Raw genomic sequence first — 16481 nt, forward strand, 5'->3', positions numbered from 1 at the left:
CAGGTGTTTCCCCTTTCCGTTCTGGGGTGTTGGGGGGGGGGGGGTGTCAGTTTTAGCGGGAAATCAAGGGCGGCTAGCGCAGGATTAAAAACCTCGACGTATCGCTCCCACCGGGTGCTTCTCGGAGGAGAACAGCGCGTCGGGAGCTCCAATCTTGGCCCTCGCGAATTTCAGATAACCGTTTTCCGAAAGAGCGGAAGCTGGTATTTTGCAGGGCTTGGGGGTGGGTTGCGAAATCCTTCGTCTGGTTTAAAACCCAAGGCACCAGCGGCACAAAAGCTTGGCGCCTGGGGGAAAGAGGCTCACACGTGTTTTCGCTTCCCTCCCTCCCTGCCTCCCCTGTTCCACCTCCAGCCCCACCTCCCTTCGGCCTCACTCACGTCCTGTGGGCTTCTTCGGCTCGGGAGTGGGGGGCGCTGGGGCCGGGGCAGCAGGCTCGGGAGCTGGGGCTGGTGGCGCGGCCTCCGCTGGTTGGGCTTCGGATGGGGCGGCTTCTGATGCCGCCGGAACCGCCTCTTGGTCGGACATCGGTAGAAATTGGCGCTCCGCTCTCTGCTTCGGTGAGACTGTGCGTGGAGGGGATAACGACACCGGATCCCAGGAAGGTGCGCAGCGGTGGATCTCTGTTCGTTCTGCTCAAGCCGCGGGGGGGGGGGGGGGCCCTTTGGCCTCCGAGGAGGGGCATCTACGGGTTTTTATATTACCCGCACCCACCCTTCAGGCCTCCCCCTTCTCGCCCCTTCCCCCGGCCCACCTGTCTGGGCGGGAGGGAGAGCCAGGAATAGACGTCCAGCAGCTGCGAGCTGCAAATTCAGCACCTCCTCGGGAGTAGCCGCGGTCTGTGGGGCACCGGGACTAGCCCGCGGGTAATTTCCTACAGACCTCGTCTGGCACCAGAGCAAGGCTGAACCTGCGCAGGGGTTTAGCAAGGATTAATCTGAGCTTCCACTCACCAGGATTTCGTCCTGCAACCTGCTTTTCTTTTATAATGCCAGAGCCTAGCCCTGAAGGGATAACAGATCGAAGGTTGCCTTAGAGAATGTGCAGAATATCTTTTATTTATGAGTATGGCTCATTTAGGAGATCAGGGCTTAACATCCATGGAGATTTAAACCCTCCCTTTCTTTTTAAAGAGAGTAAATCAAGCCTTCCATTCAAGTATGGACGGTGGTCATCTGGAGAGTCCCTCAGATTGATACAGGGGTGGCTCACAAGAAACTTCATGATCTTTCAGTTCAGCATTTTTGCATAACAGTGGAGGTGTGGGGAGCATTTTCCTCCCCCTCTTCAAATGACTCTTGTTATATAGGAGTTTGTGCATTCTTTTCCACAGTGTACTGAGCCCCCTAAACCAACTCTACGTTTACATGGACTGCCATGCAGACTCAATAGTTTGTCAAAGAAACCAGATTGCAAGCTACTGAACCACTTGTACCTTGGCCCTCTGTCCACTCTGGCTAGTGAAATTTTCTAAGAGTGACATCCATGAGGCCCTGGTGTCCATCATTAATCAGTCACTGGGCGTCTTTCCCCGTCACTAAAACAGGCACTCATCTGTCCACCACTTTAAAAAAAAACATTGCTAGAGGAAAATGATGTGACCAAGTCTCTGATTTGCCCTTCCTCGGCAAGACAATAGAAAGAGTGATGGCAGAACAACTCAAGGACTTCCTGGATGACTCATGCCCTAAGACGACACACGAAAATGGGAGGAATGGGTTTGCCAGATCTAAAGAGATACTATGAGGCAGCTCTACTGTCTCACCTGGTGATTATACTATCTTCCACAGCCACTCCTGACTGGAAGCAGATAGAACAAAGCTACTCTCCATCCTTTTCCCTGCAAGAAGTAATATGGGTTAGAAAGCAACATAGACCTGCAAATATTAACAAGGCAGAATATCTGTTACCCTCTTTAAAGATATGGGATACAATACAAAGCACTCAAAATTAGTCTCTAATCCATCTCTGCTCTCTCCGTTTGTGGGTCAGAGCTGGTTCCACCCAGCATTATATAGACACATTTACAAACTGGAGGGAAGCTAACTTAACAAGACTTTGGGATATTTCATGCAAGGGAATCCTAATGAACAAAATGGATTTAGATCAGAAGGCAGGTTATAGGCTTCCCTAGTTTCAATATATGCAATTACAGCATTTATTTAACACAGCCCAGTTCAAAAATCTTGGGATGAAACCTCTTACCCCATTTGAAATTATTATAAAATCTGAGATGGCATCATTTAAAGGTCTGATTTCTTCACTATACAACATACTGGGTCAACCAGATAATGAAAAATCTTTTCCCTATCAGAAAAGTTGGGAACAGGATTGTAGTAGGATTATATCTAATCAACAATGGCAGTCTATTTGGAAATCCTCAACACTTCAGTCAAACTCTATAAATGTCAAAGTACAATCCTTGTTTGGTGTGGTAGTTAAGTTTGGTGTAGTGGTTAAGTGTGCGGACTCTAATCTGTGAGAACTGGGTTTGAGTCCCCACTCCTCCACTTGCACCTGCTGATGTGACCTTGGGTCAGTCACAAGCTCTGGCACAGCTGTCCTTGAAAAAGAGCAGTTTGTGTCAGAGTTCTCTCAGCCCCACCCACCTCACAGGGTGTCTGTTGTGGGGAGGGGAAGGGAAAGGAGTTTGTAAGCCGCTCTGAGACTCCAAGTGAAGGGCGGGGTATAAATCCAATCTTTTATCTTCTTCTTCTTCAAAATTTTAACAGGATGCTATCTTTTGCCACAAAAACTACATTATATATATATCCTTCCATGAGCTTGATGTGCTGGAAGGGCTGTGGGTCAACAGCTTCCTTCATTCATTGTTGGTGGTCCTGTCCACGAATAGCTCAGTTTTGGAACCTGATAATCGAACATATTAATACTATAACAGGTTACCTTATTTCAAATAAGATGGAATTATTGTTGCTATCTCTCTGGGAAAATTGTAATCTACCAAATTCCAAAACAGTAATTGATTTTCTGTTGGCCGCTGCCGGAGCCTCAGTGTATTCATTGCCATGAGATGGAAAAATAACCTACCTCCGACACTCAGACTATGGTATGACAAAATCTGGCAATTCTATGGGATGGAAAAGATTGCTTACAAGAATGCCCTATCAGACAATGCGAGGCAAAAAGCTCTGTTTCTGGCAATTTGATACCCATTAATAGATAACTAATGATAAAGTGCCAAGAAATGTTTATCCTATAGATCTGTTACAGTTGTAAGATTGATATACTCATTGTCTTATTGTTGATTTAGGTAGCTCTATAAATATGTCAAACCAGCAGCATCTGAGAAAGTAATGTATCACAAATGTACTGTTCTTGTTTATCTCTTCTTTGTTTAATAAAAATGTTTAATTAAAAAAAAAGTTTGGGAACCTCTGCTCTAGAGTCCAGACCTTTTTGTCTGGTTTCAGGCTGGGTTATAAAACAGAAACAGTGTTGGTGGCTTTAGTTGATAATCTCCTTTTGAATGTGGAGGAGGGCCATGCCACTGTTACTGACTATATCAGCAGTCATCTGGTTGAGAGAAGGATTAGGGTTCTGCCTTAGATTGGTTGGAGGCCAGCTGTCATCAGTGTGACTTATCTTGGAGGGTTCTTCAGTCCTCATTCTTATCCTCTATGCTATGTAAAACCCTTAGGAGAAGTCATTTGTGGATTTGGAGTAGGTTGCCATAAATATGCTGATGACTTCCAGCTCTATACTTCTTAATCCAGATTGCCTGATGTTAGAGGTCCTAATCCTGTGCTGTAACACTGAGGTTAAATATTTAAGGGTGAACAAGGTGAAATTCCAAGATGGATGTAATGCTGAGGTCTTGGAAGAAAATGTGCTCCCTGCCTTCGACAAGGTCCAGCTAATGCTTGCTGACTCAGGTAAGAGCCATGGGGTTAACTGGATTCAGCACTAGACTGGAGAAGCAACTTAATGTGGCACCAAAAGAGGCATTCTTCCAGCTTCATTTAGCCTTGACTTAGCTGATTTGGTCACATGGACCCATGCTATGGTTACTTTGAGTCTAGCCTCTACATGGGTCAGTCCCTAAAGACAACTTGGAAATTCCAGTTGGTGCAGAATGCCGTAGTCCAGTTACTGTTGGGTGCTAGGTGGAACATGCATGTCATACCCATTCTGCAGACACTTAACTAGTTACTGATCAGTTACTGAGTTCAATTCAAAGTTCTGGTTATCACCTACAAAGCAGTTTAGGTGATTAGAACAGCAGCTGCCTGTTCATGTGCATTCTCAGTGGTGACTTCTACCTTGTGGAACGGCTTGTCCTGAGGAGGTCCAAAGAGGTCCCATGCTTCTATCATTCCACAGAATGTACAAGACAGAAATGTTTGGGAGGCCATTCTAAGAATGGGATTAGAACTGTAGTGGAATGGAACAGGCCAGACTGGCACCTTTATAATGAAATGGGTATTACCTGCTTTTACTGTACTGCCCTGTACCTTGTAATCCACTTTCAGGCTGCCTTGAACGACAAGGAAAGGTGGGATTTAAATGTTTTAATAAAAATAGAAATTGTTTAGAGTATACCTTGTCTTAGATAATTTGCTGTTCATATTGTTCCCTAGTTCTGCAGTCACTGGTTGTCTGATTGCACTGTTTATATCCTGTATGCACTGTATTCCACCTTGGGACCCACTGAGAAACGCGGACTGTACATAAAGTAATAAATATTTCTGTGGAATCAGCTAGTACACGCAGCAGCCAATGCAAATGAAGGGTGATCAAGAACTAAAAGTAAGGACCTGCAAAGTTCTATAAACAATCAAATTATAGAATCCCAAAAAGTACCTTTGTTACAGTGCAACCCTAAACAGTGTTACATCCTTCTAATCCCAGTGATTTCAGTGGATTTAGCAAGATGTAACTCTGTTTAAGATTCCACTGCCTGCTTGCTACAACACCACCACACACACACAGGGGGGGGAAACCAAACCAGAGCAATTTAATGATTTAACAAATTAAAGGCTGAGAGCTCATGGTATATAAATCTTTCAAGCAGATAAATAATTGTCGCATTAGCTTTCATGGACTAAAAGTGTCGCGAAAGTGTTCCTTGCTCATACATCAATAGCAAATAAGAACTAGATTGAAGTATAATGATGTTACACTGCACAGAGAGCTATAAATCTTTGTACCAGTGGGAGGAGGCAGAGCAGTGCATGCATAGATTGGTTTTGGTGTGGCTCAGAGGTTAAGACGCTGAGCTGCAGACTGGAAGGTCTGTAGTCCGGCAGTTCGAGACCCTAGTGCTGCGTGACGGAGTGAGCTCCCGTCTCTGGCCCCAGCTCCTGACAACCTAGCAGTTCAAAAGCAAGAAATTGCAAGTAGATAAATAGGTACCACCTCGGTGGGAAGGTAACAGCGTTCTGTGCGCCTCAGTGTTTAGTTATGCCGGCCACATGACCACAGAAATGTCTTCGGACAACGCTGGCTCTTCGGCTTGGAAGCGGAGATGAGCACCGCCCCCTAGAGTCGGATTCGAGCAGAAATGATCTGAAGCTATATTTTGTAAAGGACAGGATATTTGGTGTGTGTAAAGGTTTTGAAGTTTGTGTGAGAGGTAGGGGTTCTTTTTGACATAGTGGTACTGGAGTCAGAGGCAGCTACTTGCATCATCACTAAGGTCCTGATGTGAAGCCTTCTCTTTGAGCCAATTCTTGCCCGGGATAATGTGGAATGGAGTGTAGTGAAAAAGCCCACTGTTGTGGCATTTCTACACCATTACTTTGTTTTGCCCTGTGATAGTTGCACCTTATAGGATCCTTGTAAAAGGATCTGTTGCGGAAGACAGACTACAGATAGAATGCCTTGGTAAGTACTTAGCACTGATTAGCCTCATATCTTTGGGCTGAACTAGATAGTTCTGATCCGGATACCAAGTATTGTTCTTGAAAAAATGTTTATTGAATTGATTATTACAGAGAAAAACAAAGGACCGCTTCAGCTAACTTTGCTTCTGATTTTCCAACAGTGCAATCCTAAGCAATGGGGCTTACTCCCAGGAAAGTGTTCTTATGATGGCACTACAAGCTACAGGGTATAGAAGTGTCTCAGCTGCCTGACTTCCTGGACATGCATCTTAACTCTGCACTAACACCCTAACAGGTGTTTGATTTGATATATGTTCATGTCAATTGGCTCAGTTAAGAAACAGCCAGCAATTTTTCTGTAGTGCGAGAAAGCACTTGATGAGTGAGCTCTTAAAGGTCAAAAGGTCAAAAACACCTCCAAAGGTGTTTTGTGTCCATACTTCCCCCCCTTAAAATTTTTTATTTCAGATCAAGCACAGTGTTTATCAATTGACTGTTCTAAACTTAATTTGTTTCTTAATATATAATCCAGATAGCCAAGGTGGCTATTTTTTTTGGTACATTATGTGGAGTTAAACATTAAACGTCTTCAGGAGTCAGGGCCAAATATCTAATTATGACCAAACCTGAGATCTCACTGGGACATGTAGCACCTCTCAGCGCTTCTGCGTGGGGAGGTGGGGGTCCAAAAAAAGGCAAGGGAATTGTGATATGCTGCCAAAATACAGTGGCAGAGCCTTCTAGTAAAGGTGGCGTTGTTAGGGTTAGGGGTGTTAGGGTTAGGGTTATTAACGTTAGGGTTAGGGATAAAGTGTTAGGAATATGGTTAGGGGTATTAGAATTCTGACTCCCAACACCTAAAATAAGCATAGAATTCTGACTCCCAACACCTAAAATAAAGGGGGGGGGGAGGTCTTGTTATCCATATGGGATTAATCTCTGAAGTTCATTGTCGCAGTGGTTTTCAAATGTATTATGGTCATAAAGCTTTCCCCACTAAACTAGAGCTCTGTCACCATCAAAGGACCTTGTCATAAAATGGCAGTTAGGTGGTGGAGCTAGTAACAAAATAACAGCTCAGGACTGAAGCTGGTCGCAAGTACTGCCAGCCTGAAGAAAAAAATCAGTGAATCCATAGCAAAGCATCGAACACAGACAGTGGAGGTAATGTTAAAAAGTGTGGCAGACAAAAGGCTACAAGTCGTGCGTGTACAGTTCTCCTAGACCCTTTCTACAGCTGAGGAATATTGAGGTTGAGAGGTGCATATGAAAGCCTTCTTTTCCAAGATCACCTTGGTTATGAAACGGTAATGTGAAAGAAATTCATGCAAGGCACGTGTGTGTAGCAGAGCTGAAGTGTTGGGGAAAGGGGGGGAGGAGATACTCCCCTTCTCCATTTCCCCCCCTGACTGGAAATGGCCTCCCTTGACTGCTTCAAACAGGAGGAAGGAAGAGGGACATTTCCCCTCCCAGGATTTACAGCAGTCAAGGATCATTTGCAGTCAGGAAAAGGGTATAGAATGGAAGAGTTAACCCTAATAGCCCTAACCATATTCCTAACACTTTATCCCTAACCCTAACGTTAATAACCCTAACCCTAACACCCCTAACCCTAATAACCCCAAACCTAATCCTAACCACCCTAACAACCCTAGCCCTAACCCTAATAACCCTGACCCTAATCCCTAACTCTAATAATAATAATAAGGGTTAGGATTCGCTTTATTAGGATTATAAGGGGTTAGTGTTACGATTATTAGGGTTAAGGTTAGGGGTTAGGGTGGTTAGGGTTGGGGCAGTTTGGGTTAGGGTTAGGGTTATTTGGGATAGGATTATTAGGGTTAGGGGTTAGGGTTAGAGTAAGGGTTAGGGAATAAAGTTAGGGCTAGAAGTATTAGGGTTAGGGATTAAAATTAGTGTTATTAGGGTTAGGGATTAAAGTTAGGATTAGGGTTATTTTGGTTAGGGCTAGGGTTATTAGGGTTAGGGTTAGGATTATTAGAGTCAGGGATTAGGGTTAGGGTTGTTAGGGTTAGGATTATTAGAGTTAGGGTTAGGGGTTAGGGTTATTTGGGTTAGGGTTAGTATTATTAGTATTATTAGGATTAGGGTTAGGGATTAAAGTGAGGGTTAGGGTTATTTCGGTTAAGGTTAGGATTATTAGGGTTAGGATTATTAGGTTTAGTGTTAGGGTTATTAGGGTTATTAGAGTTAGGGTTATGGTTATTAGGGTTAGAATTATTAAAGTTACCGTTGTTGTTCAGTCACACAGTCGAGTCCAACTCTTTGTGACCCCATGGACCACATCACGCCAGGCCCTCCTGTCTTCCGCCGTCCTCTGAAGTTGGCTCAACTTCATGTTCATTACATCGATGACACTGTCTAACCATCTCATCCTTTGCCATCCTGTCTTCTTTGACCTTCAATCTTTCCCAGCATCAGGGTCTTCTCCAGTGAGTGCTCCCTTCTCATTTGGTGGCCAAAGTATTTGAGCTTCAGTTTCATTATCTGGCCTTCCAGGGAACAGTCAGGGTTGATTTCTTTTAGGATTGATTGATTTGATCTCCTTGCAGTCCAGGAGACTCTCAAGAGTCTTCTCCAGCACCATAATTCGAAAGAATCTATTTTTTGGCACTCAGCTTTCCTTAGGGTTAGGGTTAGCGTTATTAGGGCTTGGGTTAGCGTTATTCTGGTTAGGGCGAGGGGTTTTAGGGTTAGGGTTATTAGGGTGAGGGTTAGGGTTGTTAGGGTTAGAGATTAAAGTTAGGGTTAGGGTTGTTTGGGTTAGGGTTAGGCTTATTAGGATTAGGGTTAGGTTTATTAGGGTTAGGGATTAGGGTTACAGTTATGAGGGTTTGGGTTGTTAGGGTTGGGGTTATTAGGGTTAGGGTTGTTAGGGTTAGGGTTGTTATGGTTGGGGATTAATGTTAGGGTTAGGGTTATTAGGGTTAGGGTTAGGATTATTAGGGATAGGGATTAGGGTTAGTTAGCGTTAGAGTTAGTTGGTTAGGGTTAGGTTCGGGGTTATTAGGGTTAGGGTTGTTAGGGTTAGGGTTGATTCTACTCTCTGATGGAAACCCTAACACTTTGTACAGGGCCTTCCCCGGCTCTTCCGCCTTGGCAGGCAGGCCAGGGGATGGGGTTTACTGCATGTGCCCGCCTCTTGGGCTCGTTACTGCTGGAACGCTATCATGGAGTGTTCTGTCAGGAAATGACCCCTGCATATGTCACCTTGAAGGGGATAGACCATTGAACATGGGAGTGTATGACATGTGCAAGGGACACTTCCTTATTCAAATCTTCTTTGTAATACAGGGCTCTGTGAGGCACTCCAAATAGAAGGTCATGGTGCCAGAACCAGGATTTGGACCGGTAATCTCCATATGTCTTCTTGCAGGGAACAGTCTCCAGAGCATGCTGATGGGTCCTTTGGGGTGGTTCAAAGATTTTTTTGAGGTACAGCTTGACCCCAGTGTCTGCCTGTGTGATTGTCCATGGGACACCACACTTTGGAGCAGCTGGCACAAGAACTGCACTTTGAACCAGGAAACAGCATATGTACCCTCAAAGGAGAGAGTCTGCTGAATTTGGGGGTGTATGAAGTGTGGGGGTCCAAACCTCATTTGTGGTGCAGAGGGCACTTCCTCATTCAAATATTTTTGAAATACAGGCCTCTGGGAGGCACTACAAATAGAAGGTAATGGTGCCGGAACCAGTGTTTGGACTGGGCATCACTTTATGTCATCTTCCAGGGAACAGTCTCCAGAGCGTGGGGATGTGTCAGTTGGGGTGGTCCAAAGATTGTTTTGGGGTGCAGCCAGGTCCCACTGTCTGCCTGTGTGACTTCCCTGGGGGCACCTCACTTTGGAGCAGCTGGCACAAGAGCCACCCTTTGGACCAGGACACAGCATGTGTCTCCTCAAAGGGGAGAGTTCACTGAACATGGAGGTATATGACAGGTGGTGGTCAAAGCCTCATTCTGGGATGTAGTGGGCAAACAGTCAAACCAGTTCCTTATCCAAATCTTTTTTTAAATACAAGATCTTGTGTGCACCTGAAATGGAAGCTTGTGGCTCCAGAACCAGTTTTTGGACCAGACATCACTGTATGTCATCTTGCAGGGGACAGTCTCTATAGCATGGGGATTAGTCCTTTGGGGTGGTCCAAAGATTGTTTTGGGGTACTGCTTGTCTCCCTGTGTGATTGTCCTGGGGGCACCTCACTTTGGAGCAGCTGGCACAAGAACCGTGCTTTGGACCAGGACACAGCAGATGTCCTCTCGAAGGGGAGAGTCTGCTGAACTTGGAGGTGTATGAAGTTTGGGGGTCCAAAACCTATTTTGGGGTTCAGAGCTTTCAAACTCTCCTTAGTGTTTTTGGATGAATTTATGAATAAGACGTGAATAAGGAATGAATAAGGAACTGGGAATAAGGAACCAACTTCAGCCTCGTCTTCCAGACCAGCCTCACCCCATCTTGTCTGGATTCAGGTTCAGTTTGTTCTGCCTTTGCCACCTGACCATAGCCTCAAAGCAAAAGTTCGGAACCAAGATGGACGCATCTGGTGGCTTGGATAATAAAATACAGGGCTTAGTGTCATCCACATATTGATGGCATTCAACTCTGAAGCTCCAGAACAGCCTCATACAGATAGTGAAGAGTATGTGTGAGGCAATATAACTCTGTGGCACTCCACAGGATAAATCCCACCCAGTTGATTCTACTCTCTGATGGAAACTCTTTCATTCTAACGAGACAAAAAGACTGCAGCTACCAAAGGGCTACTCCCTTAATGCCAACTCCATAGCCCAACAAATGGATAAGAATGGAGACATGTGGTGGTAAGTTGCCGTACAGCCCCCTTGTATAAGATCGTTAAAAGAGATCATTGCAGGACTGTATATCTTGAGAAACTAACTACTCTGGAGCTGAGAAGGGCTTTTACTGCCCTAAGGTTCCACATCATACCCTCAATGGTTTGTATTGGCCGCTTTCGGGGTGTCCCTGCCGCCTCCAGAATATGCCTCTGTGGTATGGGTGAAGTGGATGATGCCGAGCATTACATTCTGAGATGTTCATGGCACGAATCACTTAGGCAAAGGTTTATTTATCCTATTGTACCTTTGTATAATGGAATTTCAGAGCAGGATTTGACCGTTTTCTTGCTCTCTGATATTGATGCACATGTTACTAGCAGAATGGCTTTGTTTGCACTGGCAGCGAAAAAGATAAGACTGGGTCTAGGACTTACTGTAAGTTACTGATGTATACTGTTGGTTGTGCTTTGATTTATTTTATGTTGTTATGGCCAATGGCTAAGACAATAAACTAAACTTGAAACTTGATAAGAATGGAGTGGTCAGTTGCAAAAGGCTGTTGATACAACTAACAGTATCAACAAGAATGTCTGTCTGCTGTTCAACTTTAAATGAAGGTCATCCACTAGTGTCTAGATTCTAAATACAGATGTGAAGCTGGACTGCAGTGAGTAAAGGGAAGGTGTCTCATCCAAGATCACTGGAGCTGTTCTGCCATCACACGTTTTATCAATTTACCTAGAAAAGGCAAACTGGAAAATGGCCTATAGCTAACAACCTCATCCTTAGACAATGAAGGTTTATAAAGCAAAGGTCTAATGACTGCCTCCTTCAGTTTCCACCACTGATTTTCCCACTTAGCTGAAGAGCTCAAGGTATGTCAACTGGGCATTGGAAGGGCTTTGGCTGCATTACTTCAAAGCTGGCCACGGTAGCAAATGCTCACATGGCTTGACTAAAACCTAACAATAGATTAACTTGGGACCAAATAACAGATAACCTAGGAAATCTGTGATGTTATGCTATCCCATGGCTTTTTCAGCAGTCATAGTAGGAGAAGAGATAGCATATTTGGATCAAGCTTCAGAGTTTATCTCCCTTTTGACTCCCCAGCAGTTTTGAGCCCTTGCTTGGCTTTAAAAGGTGATTAAACAGATTAACAGAGGAGAGGCTATTACCCATGGTGACTAAAGGGAACCTCCATATTTAGAGGCATCAAACCTTTGAACACCAGTGGTGGGAAGCAACATCAGGGGAGGGCCTTGGCCTTTATGCCTGTTCATTGGTCCACCAGGGCAACTGGTTGGCTACTGTGCTGAAACAGGATGGAGGACTAGACTGGACTGGCCTAATCCAGCAGGGCTCTTCTTATGTTCTTATACATTTCCTTCTCCCTGTACCCTTCTCCAGTAATAGCAAATAAATAAATAAATAAAAACCTGAAAGATCATGGGGGAAATTCCTGAATATTGTCTACAAGTGCCATTGCAAAAAAAGGCTGCTTAAATGCAAATCTGAGTGTTGTTTCATGTGTCTCTACTCATGGAGAGCCAGCATTTCTAGCCTTGGTGTCATCACAACATTGAAAATAGGCTTAGTCATATTCTCTAGGATACTCAGCAGGTGGACCCATAAAGAGAAAGGCTCATTTTGTGTGTGACACACAATCACTTACCTCACTTGTGAACAATGATGGCAGGTGTGAGCCTGGGCAATATGACAGAGCTCATTATTCAGGAGCTTGCCACTTGGAACATTCTGGACTTTTCTCAGTGTTTACACTAGGAAATAGACATTTTAAAAATTCATGATCTTATCAACAGAATTCACAATGCAGTGCAGCTGGAATACTAAGTTTTAAGCCAACAGGTCATCAATGACTGAATAGGATTGTTCTCCTAAAAACAGACTAAATGGTGGGATCAGATGTAGTGAAATGATAAACAGTATTCTGTGAGGGGGGGGAAATCACGGAACTCATTATTACAAAGTTCACTATCCCAATAGTACATAATAAATACTTCCTGGTTTTTCATCTGTGGTCCCATCTCCCTTGAATCACAAGTATAGATAGCTAGAAAATAGAGCTGTAGGCAATGCAAACACTTGCTCTTACAAGGCATCTACATAAAGTGATTAAACTTATCCAAGTGGCTACTAAAATTCCTTTGGACTTTTTTTTGGTTATAGCAAAGTAGCGGCACCTGCTATTTTGAATGTAGAAACCACTTTCTCCAGCTGTTTTCAACCTACTACACGACAGCAAATATATCCTACTAACTCCCTGTACTCTTATTTTCCATTCTGTTGGGTTCTGATGGTCTTTGCTAATGCCACGTGGATTAATATCAGGGTGGGTTTTTTCGCGATGTCTTGGAATTCATGTATTTTCCTGACAGGTCCAATAGTACCCCTAAATGAAACTGTTTCAAGCTGGGGAAATGATCCTAACCGGGCACCACACATGCACGAATCAAAAACCCTCAACTCACATTTGATTGTGTTACTTCCAACACAAGGTGGGGACCCAGCCCCAGCCCGTGTACAGCATGTTGTATAAAGAGGCATCTTCAGAGTCTCTTGCTGACTTATATCAGCCCTGCTTGTCCTCACTTAGACCACCTCAATCCTATGTAATGCTGAACTCGAGACAACAGCTGGGAACTGTAATAAGGGTCTGACGCACAGAAGTGCTGCCAAGCAAGGGAACTTTTTTCTTTTGGGTCCAGCTATATGACCTGAACAATAGGTCTCAGGTTGAATTGTACCCCTGCCTTCTATATGACTGGCAGTGCACATTGACAGAAAGCTACACAGGCACTTTTTCTGTAGAAAAGGGGGGAAATGCCTATTCTTACCCTATTTCTGATCTCATTTTCCATGTGTGGATTCTGACATCTGAGGACAGTCAAGGAGGCACCGATGTGAAGGAGCCAGTGCCCTCATTTGCACAAAAATAGTCTCTGATGGGCTGGGACAGGGACAAACCTGGACCGCTCTCAAGAGCATCCAGCAGGCACTGACTCACTGCTCCGGCTTTTCTTTGGTAAGGCTGATGGCACGAAATCTGCTTTTTACCATATATGCAATTGACAAGAATGTAACAATGTCTCACTTGATTCTCAGTTTTGTTCCAACCATATTTCCTAGCTTTCAATATTTAGGACTGGAGACAGGTGAAAAGGAAGCGTCGCTTATTTTTGTTTTTTGTTTATGTTTACTTCGTTTGTACCCTACCTTTCTCCCCAGTGGGGACCCAAAGCAGCTGACATCACTCTCTTCTCCATTTCATCTTCAAAATAACCCTGTGAGGTAGGATAGGCTGAGAGTGTGTGGCTGGCTCAAGGTCACCCAGCAATCTTCCGTGGCCAAGTGGAGATTCAAACCTGGACTCTGCCCGTTCCTAGTCCACTTGCACACATGAAGCTGCCTTATATTGGTCCTTCAAGGTCACTATTGTCTACTCAGACTGGCAGCAGCTCTCCAGGGCCTTAAGCAGAGGTCTCTCACATCACCCACTGCCTGTTCCTTCATTAACACTAAGCACTAGACCACACTGGACATTTCCTGTGCAAAGCCCATGATTCAGAATGCTGCTTCCTGATAGGTACAACTGCAAGTTCTACTGCACTAATTAGACTACAGGCACAATAGCATCCTGTACTTGCAGGTTGTAAAAATGTGTTTCATTAAAGTGGTTTATGCAATCTGATTTCTTTAAGCATATATTTTGACTGAGATCATAGTGCAGTTTCAGACACTAAACGAAAGCTCATTGAGTATGTCAAAGGGTGAGTTGGGGCATGCATTCTTTGAATACACTGCCCTCTGCACCCCATTCATAAGCATCTGAACATGCTCCTGTCTGATTCCTAAGCCTTAAAACACTAATATGCTTCCAGGCATGAGGTTGACATAGGTGGGTGAAAACTGATAGCTGGAACAAGGCTGTGCCACATACAAAAGAAGATGTCAAAGAGCAACTCTCTTTATTTGCATACAGCAATTTACAAAAAAATCATCAAGTGCAAACTTTGTATCATGAGAAATGAAAAAGGACATTTAAAAATCTTAAACCAGTAAAAAGTCCTAAAATGCATTTCAAAAGAAACAACCCTATCTTTTGGCAGAATAACCATCTACAAAATCCCCCCCCAAAAAAACCCAGAAAGATTTTACAAGGTTTATTGACAATACATAATTCCCCTCTGTTTTGTTTTCCATTCCTACAGCTCTTTCAGTATGTATATCTTGAAAATGTCTAGGCCAGGGGTGCTGAACTCATTTGTTATGAGGGCTAGATCGGACATAAATGAGACCTTGTTGGGCTGGGCCACGTGTGTCATAAAATGTAATGCCAGGTAGCGGAGATATAAACTTTATAAAGGACACAAACACAAAGATTTTTTTTTACTTATAATAAAAACATGCTTAAAACATTAGCTCTGTAAGCTGCAAACCTACTTTTGATTTATTGACATTCACCACAGAAATCTCATGCTCAGAGTTTTGAGTCTAGGACCTAGGTTAAAACATGAAATGGCTGAGTGATTAAGAGAGTCTGGCGATGCAGCTATGATGCAGCAGCAGCAGAACTGGAAGCAGGAGATGGCCAGTTCCACTGTGGGCCTGATGGAAGCCCTCCGGGGACTGCTTTTAACCTAAGGAACTTTTTTTTTGGAACATTTGGCTGTACAACCTCAGAAGAATATACAGTTGACCAGAGAGAAGTACCACTGGACATGTGATTTCACTGGAGGCTTCATTTGTATTTTTGTATTTCTTTTCCTTGCCCAGTGGTTAAACTTTGGAACAATTGATTTCTGGTCTTTATTCCATATTTTGTATATGTAGGATTGTATGTATTTCTGCACATCAGCCAATATGTTCTGTATGTATTAAGACCTCTGAGGAAGGCCTGTAAAGGCCGAAATGCGTTAGGTCTATCTTATTAGGTCTATCTTATTAGCCCTTGTATGTTTTTATAGTTTTATATGAGGTATGAATGGGCCCTTGTTTGTTATTTTAATTTATGTTGAATAAACACACATATATATTTTTGTATATTTTATGATTAGATTTTTAGAGTTGGCCCTTTTCTATTCCTGACTAACCTTTTTAGGTTCTGAATTCTAGGTTTAGGTTCAGTTTTTTCCCCTTTTTTCTTCTTTACACTTCCACAGTAACCTGCAAAGAGGGAACTCTACACCTTCCCCATGGAAAGATGTATACCAGTTTCCACTACAGTTTATTAATCTTCCAGCAGATTTTTTTTGTGACATTAAATGATGATTGTCACTCTGTGCCCTCCACTGAGCTGTCATTCGGTTTTATTGAACTCTGGGTCAAAGGAGACCATCTTTTCTGCACCCGTCTGTTTTACCGCAGTTTGTCCACAGCCACATCAGAAGCAGAATGTGCCTCTGCATTGCATCATGCTCTTACTTTCCTCCTGTAGTGGCGCTTTCCAGATTCTGCATTGTTTTATGGCTGTCCAGAGGTGACTTCGCAATCATCACAACATTGCCCCAGGGAATCTGAAAGTGGTTTCTCCCCAGACCTTTTTGCTCTTCAGCTTCCGATTCAAAACTTGGAGTGCAGGTAGAGGGGCATCCCGGGGAGGTCCACTTCTAGCTTGCATGGGGGCATTTGACACACTCCTCCCCCTTCCCCCCTTTGCGCATTGGACCGTAGGGAGGGATCTTTTGCCCCTTTCCCAAAGCCAATCTGCACACAACTTGGAGGGCATGTAGAGAGGCAGCCTGGGGAGGTCCTCTGCGAGTCTGATCCTTCTACCTCTCAGGGGGGGTGTTTGTAGGGCT

General features: G+C 44.0%; 1 protein-coding gene across 1 annotated transcript in view; it reads right to left on the reverse strand.

Moving 5' to 3' along the window:
- The window catches only part of MYBPH (myosin binding protein H), a 38758-nt gene extending 38101 nt beyond the window's left edge, over positions 1-657 (reverse strand). The window contains exon 1 of the mRNA XM_015416423.1: positions 381-657. Coding sequence (XP_015271909.1) covers positions 381-528 — 148 coding nt within the window. The 5' untranslated portion in view covers positions 529-657. The remainder of the gene's footprint in view (positions 1-380) is intronic.
- Positions 658-16481: the final 15824 nt, after the last annotated feature.

The sequence above is a fragment of the Gekko japonicus genome, unplaced genomic scaffold (assembly GCF_001447785.1).
Source record: "Gekko japonicus isolate JY-2015 unplaced genomic scaffold, Gekko_japonicus_V1.1 scaffold1812, whole genome shotgun sequence".
Classification (NCBI taxonomy): domain Eukaryota; kingdom Metazoa; phylum Chordata; class Lepidosauria; order Squamata; family Gekkonidae; genus Gekko; species Gekko japonicus.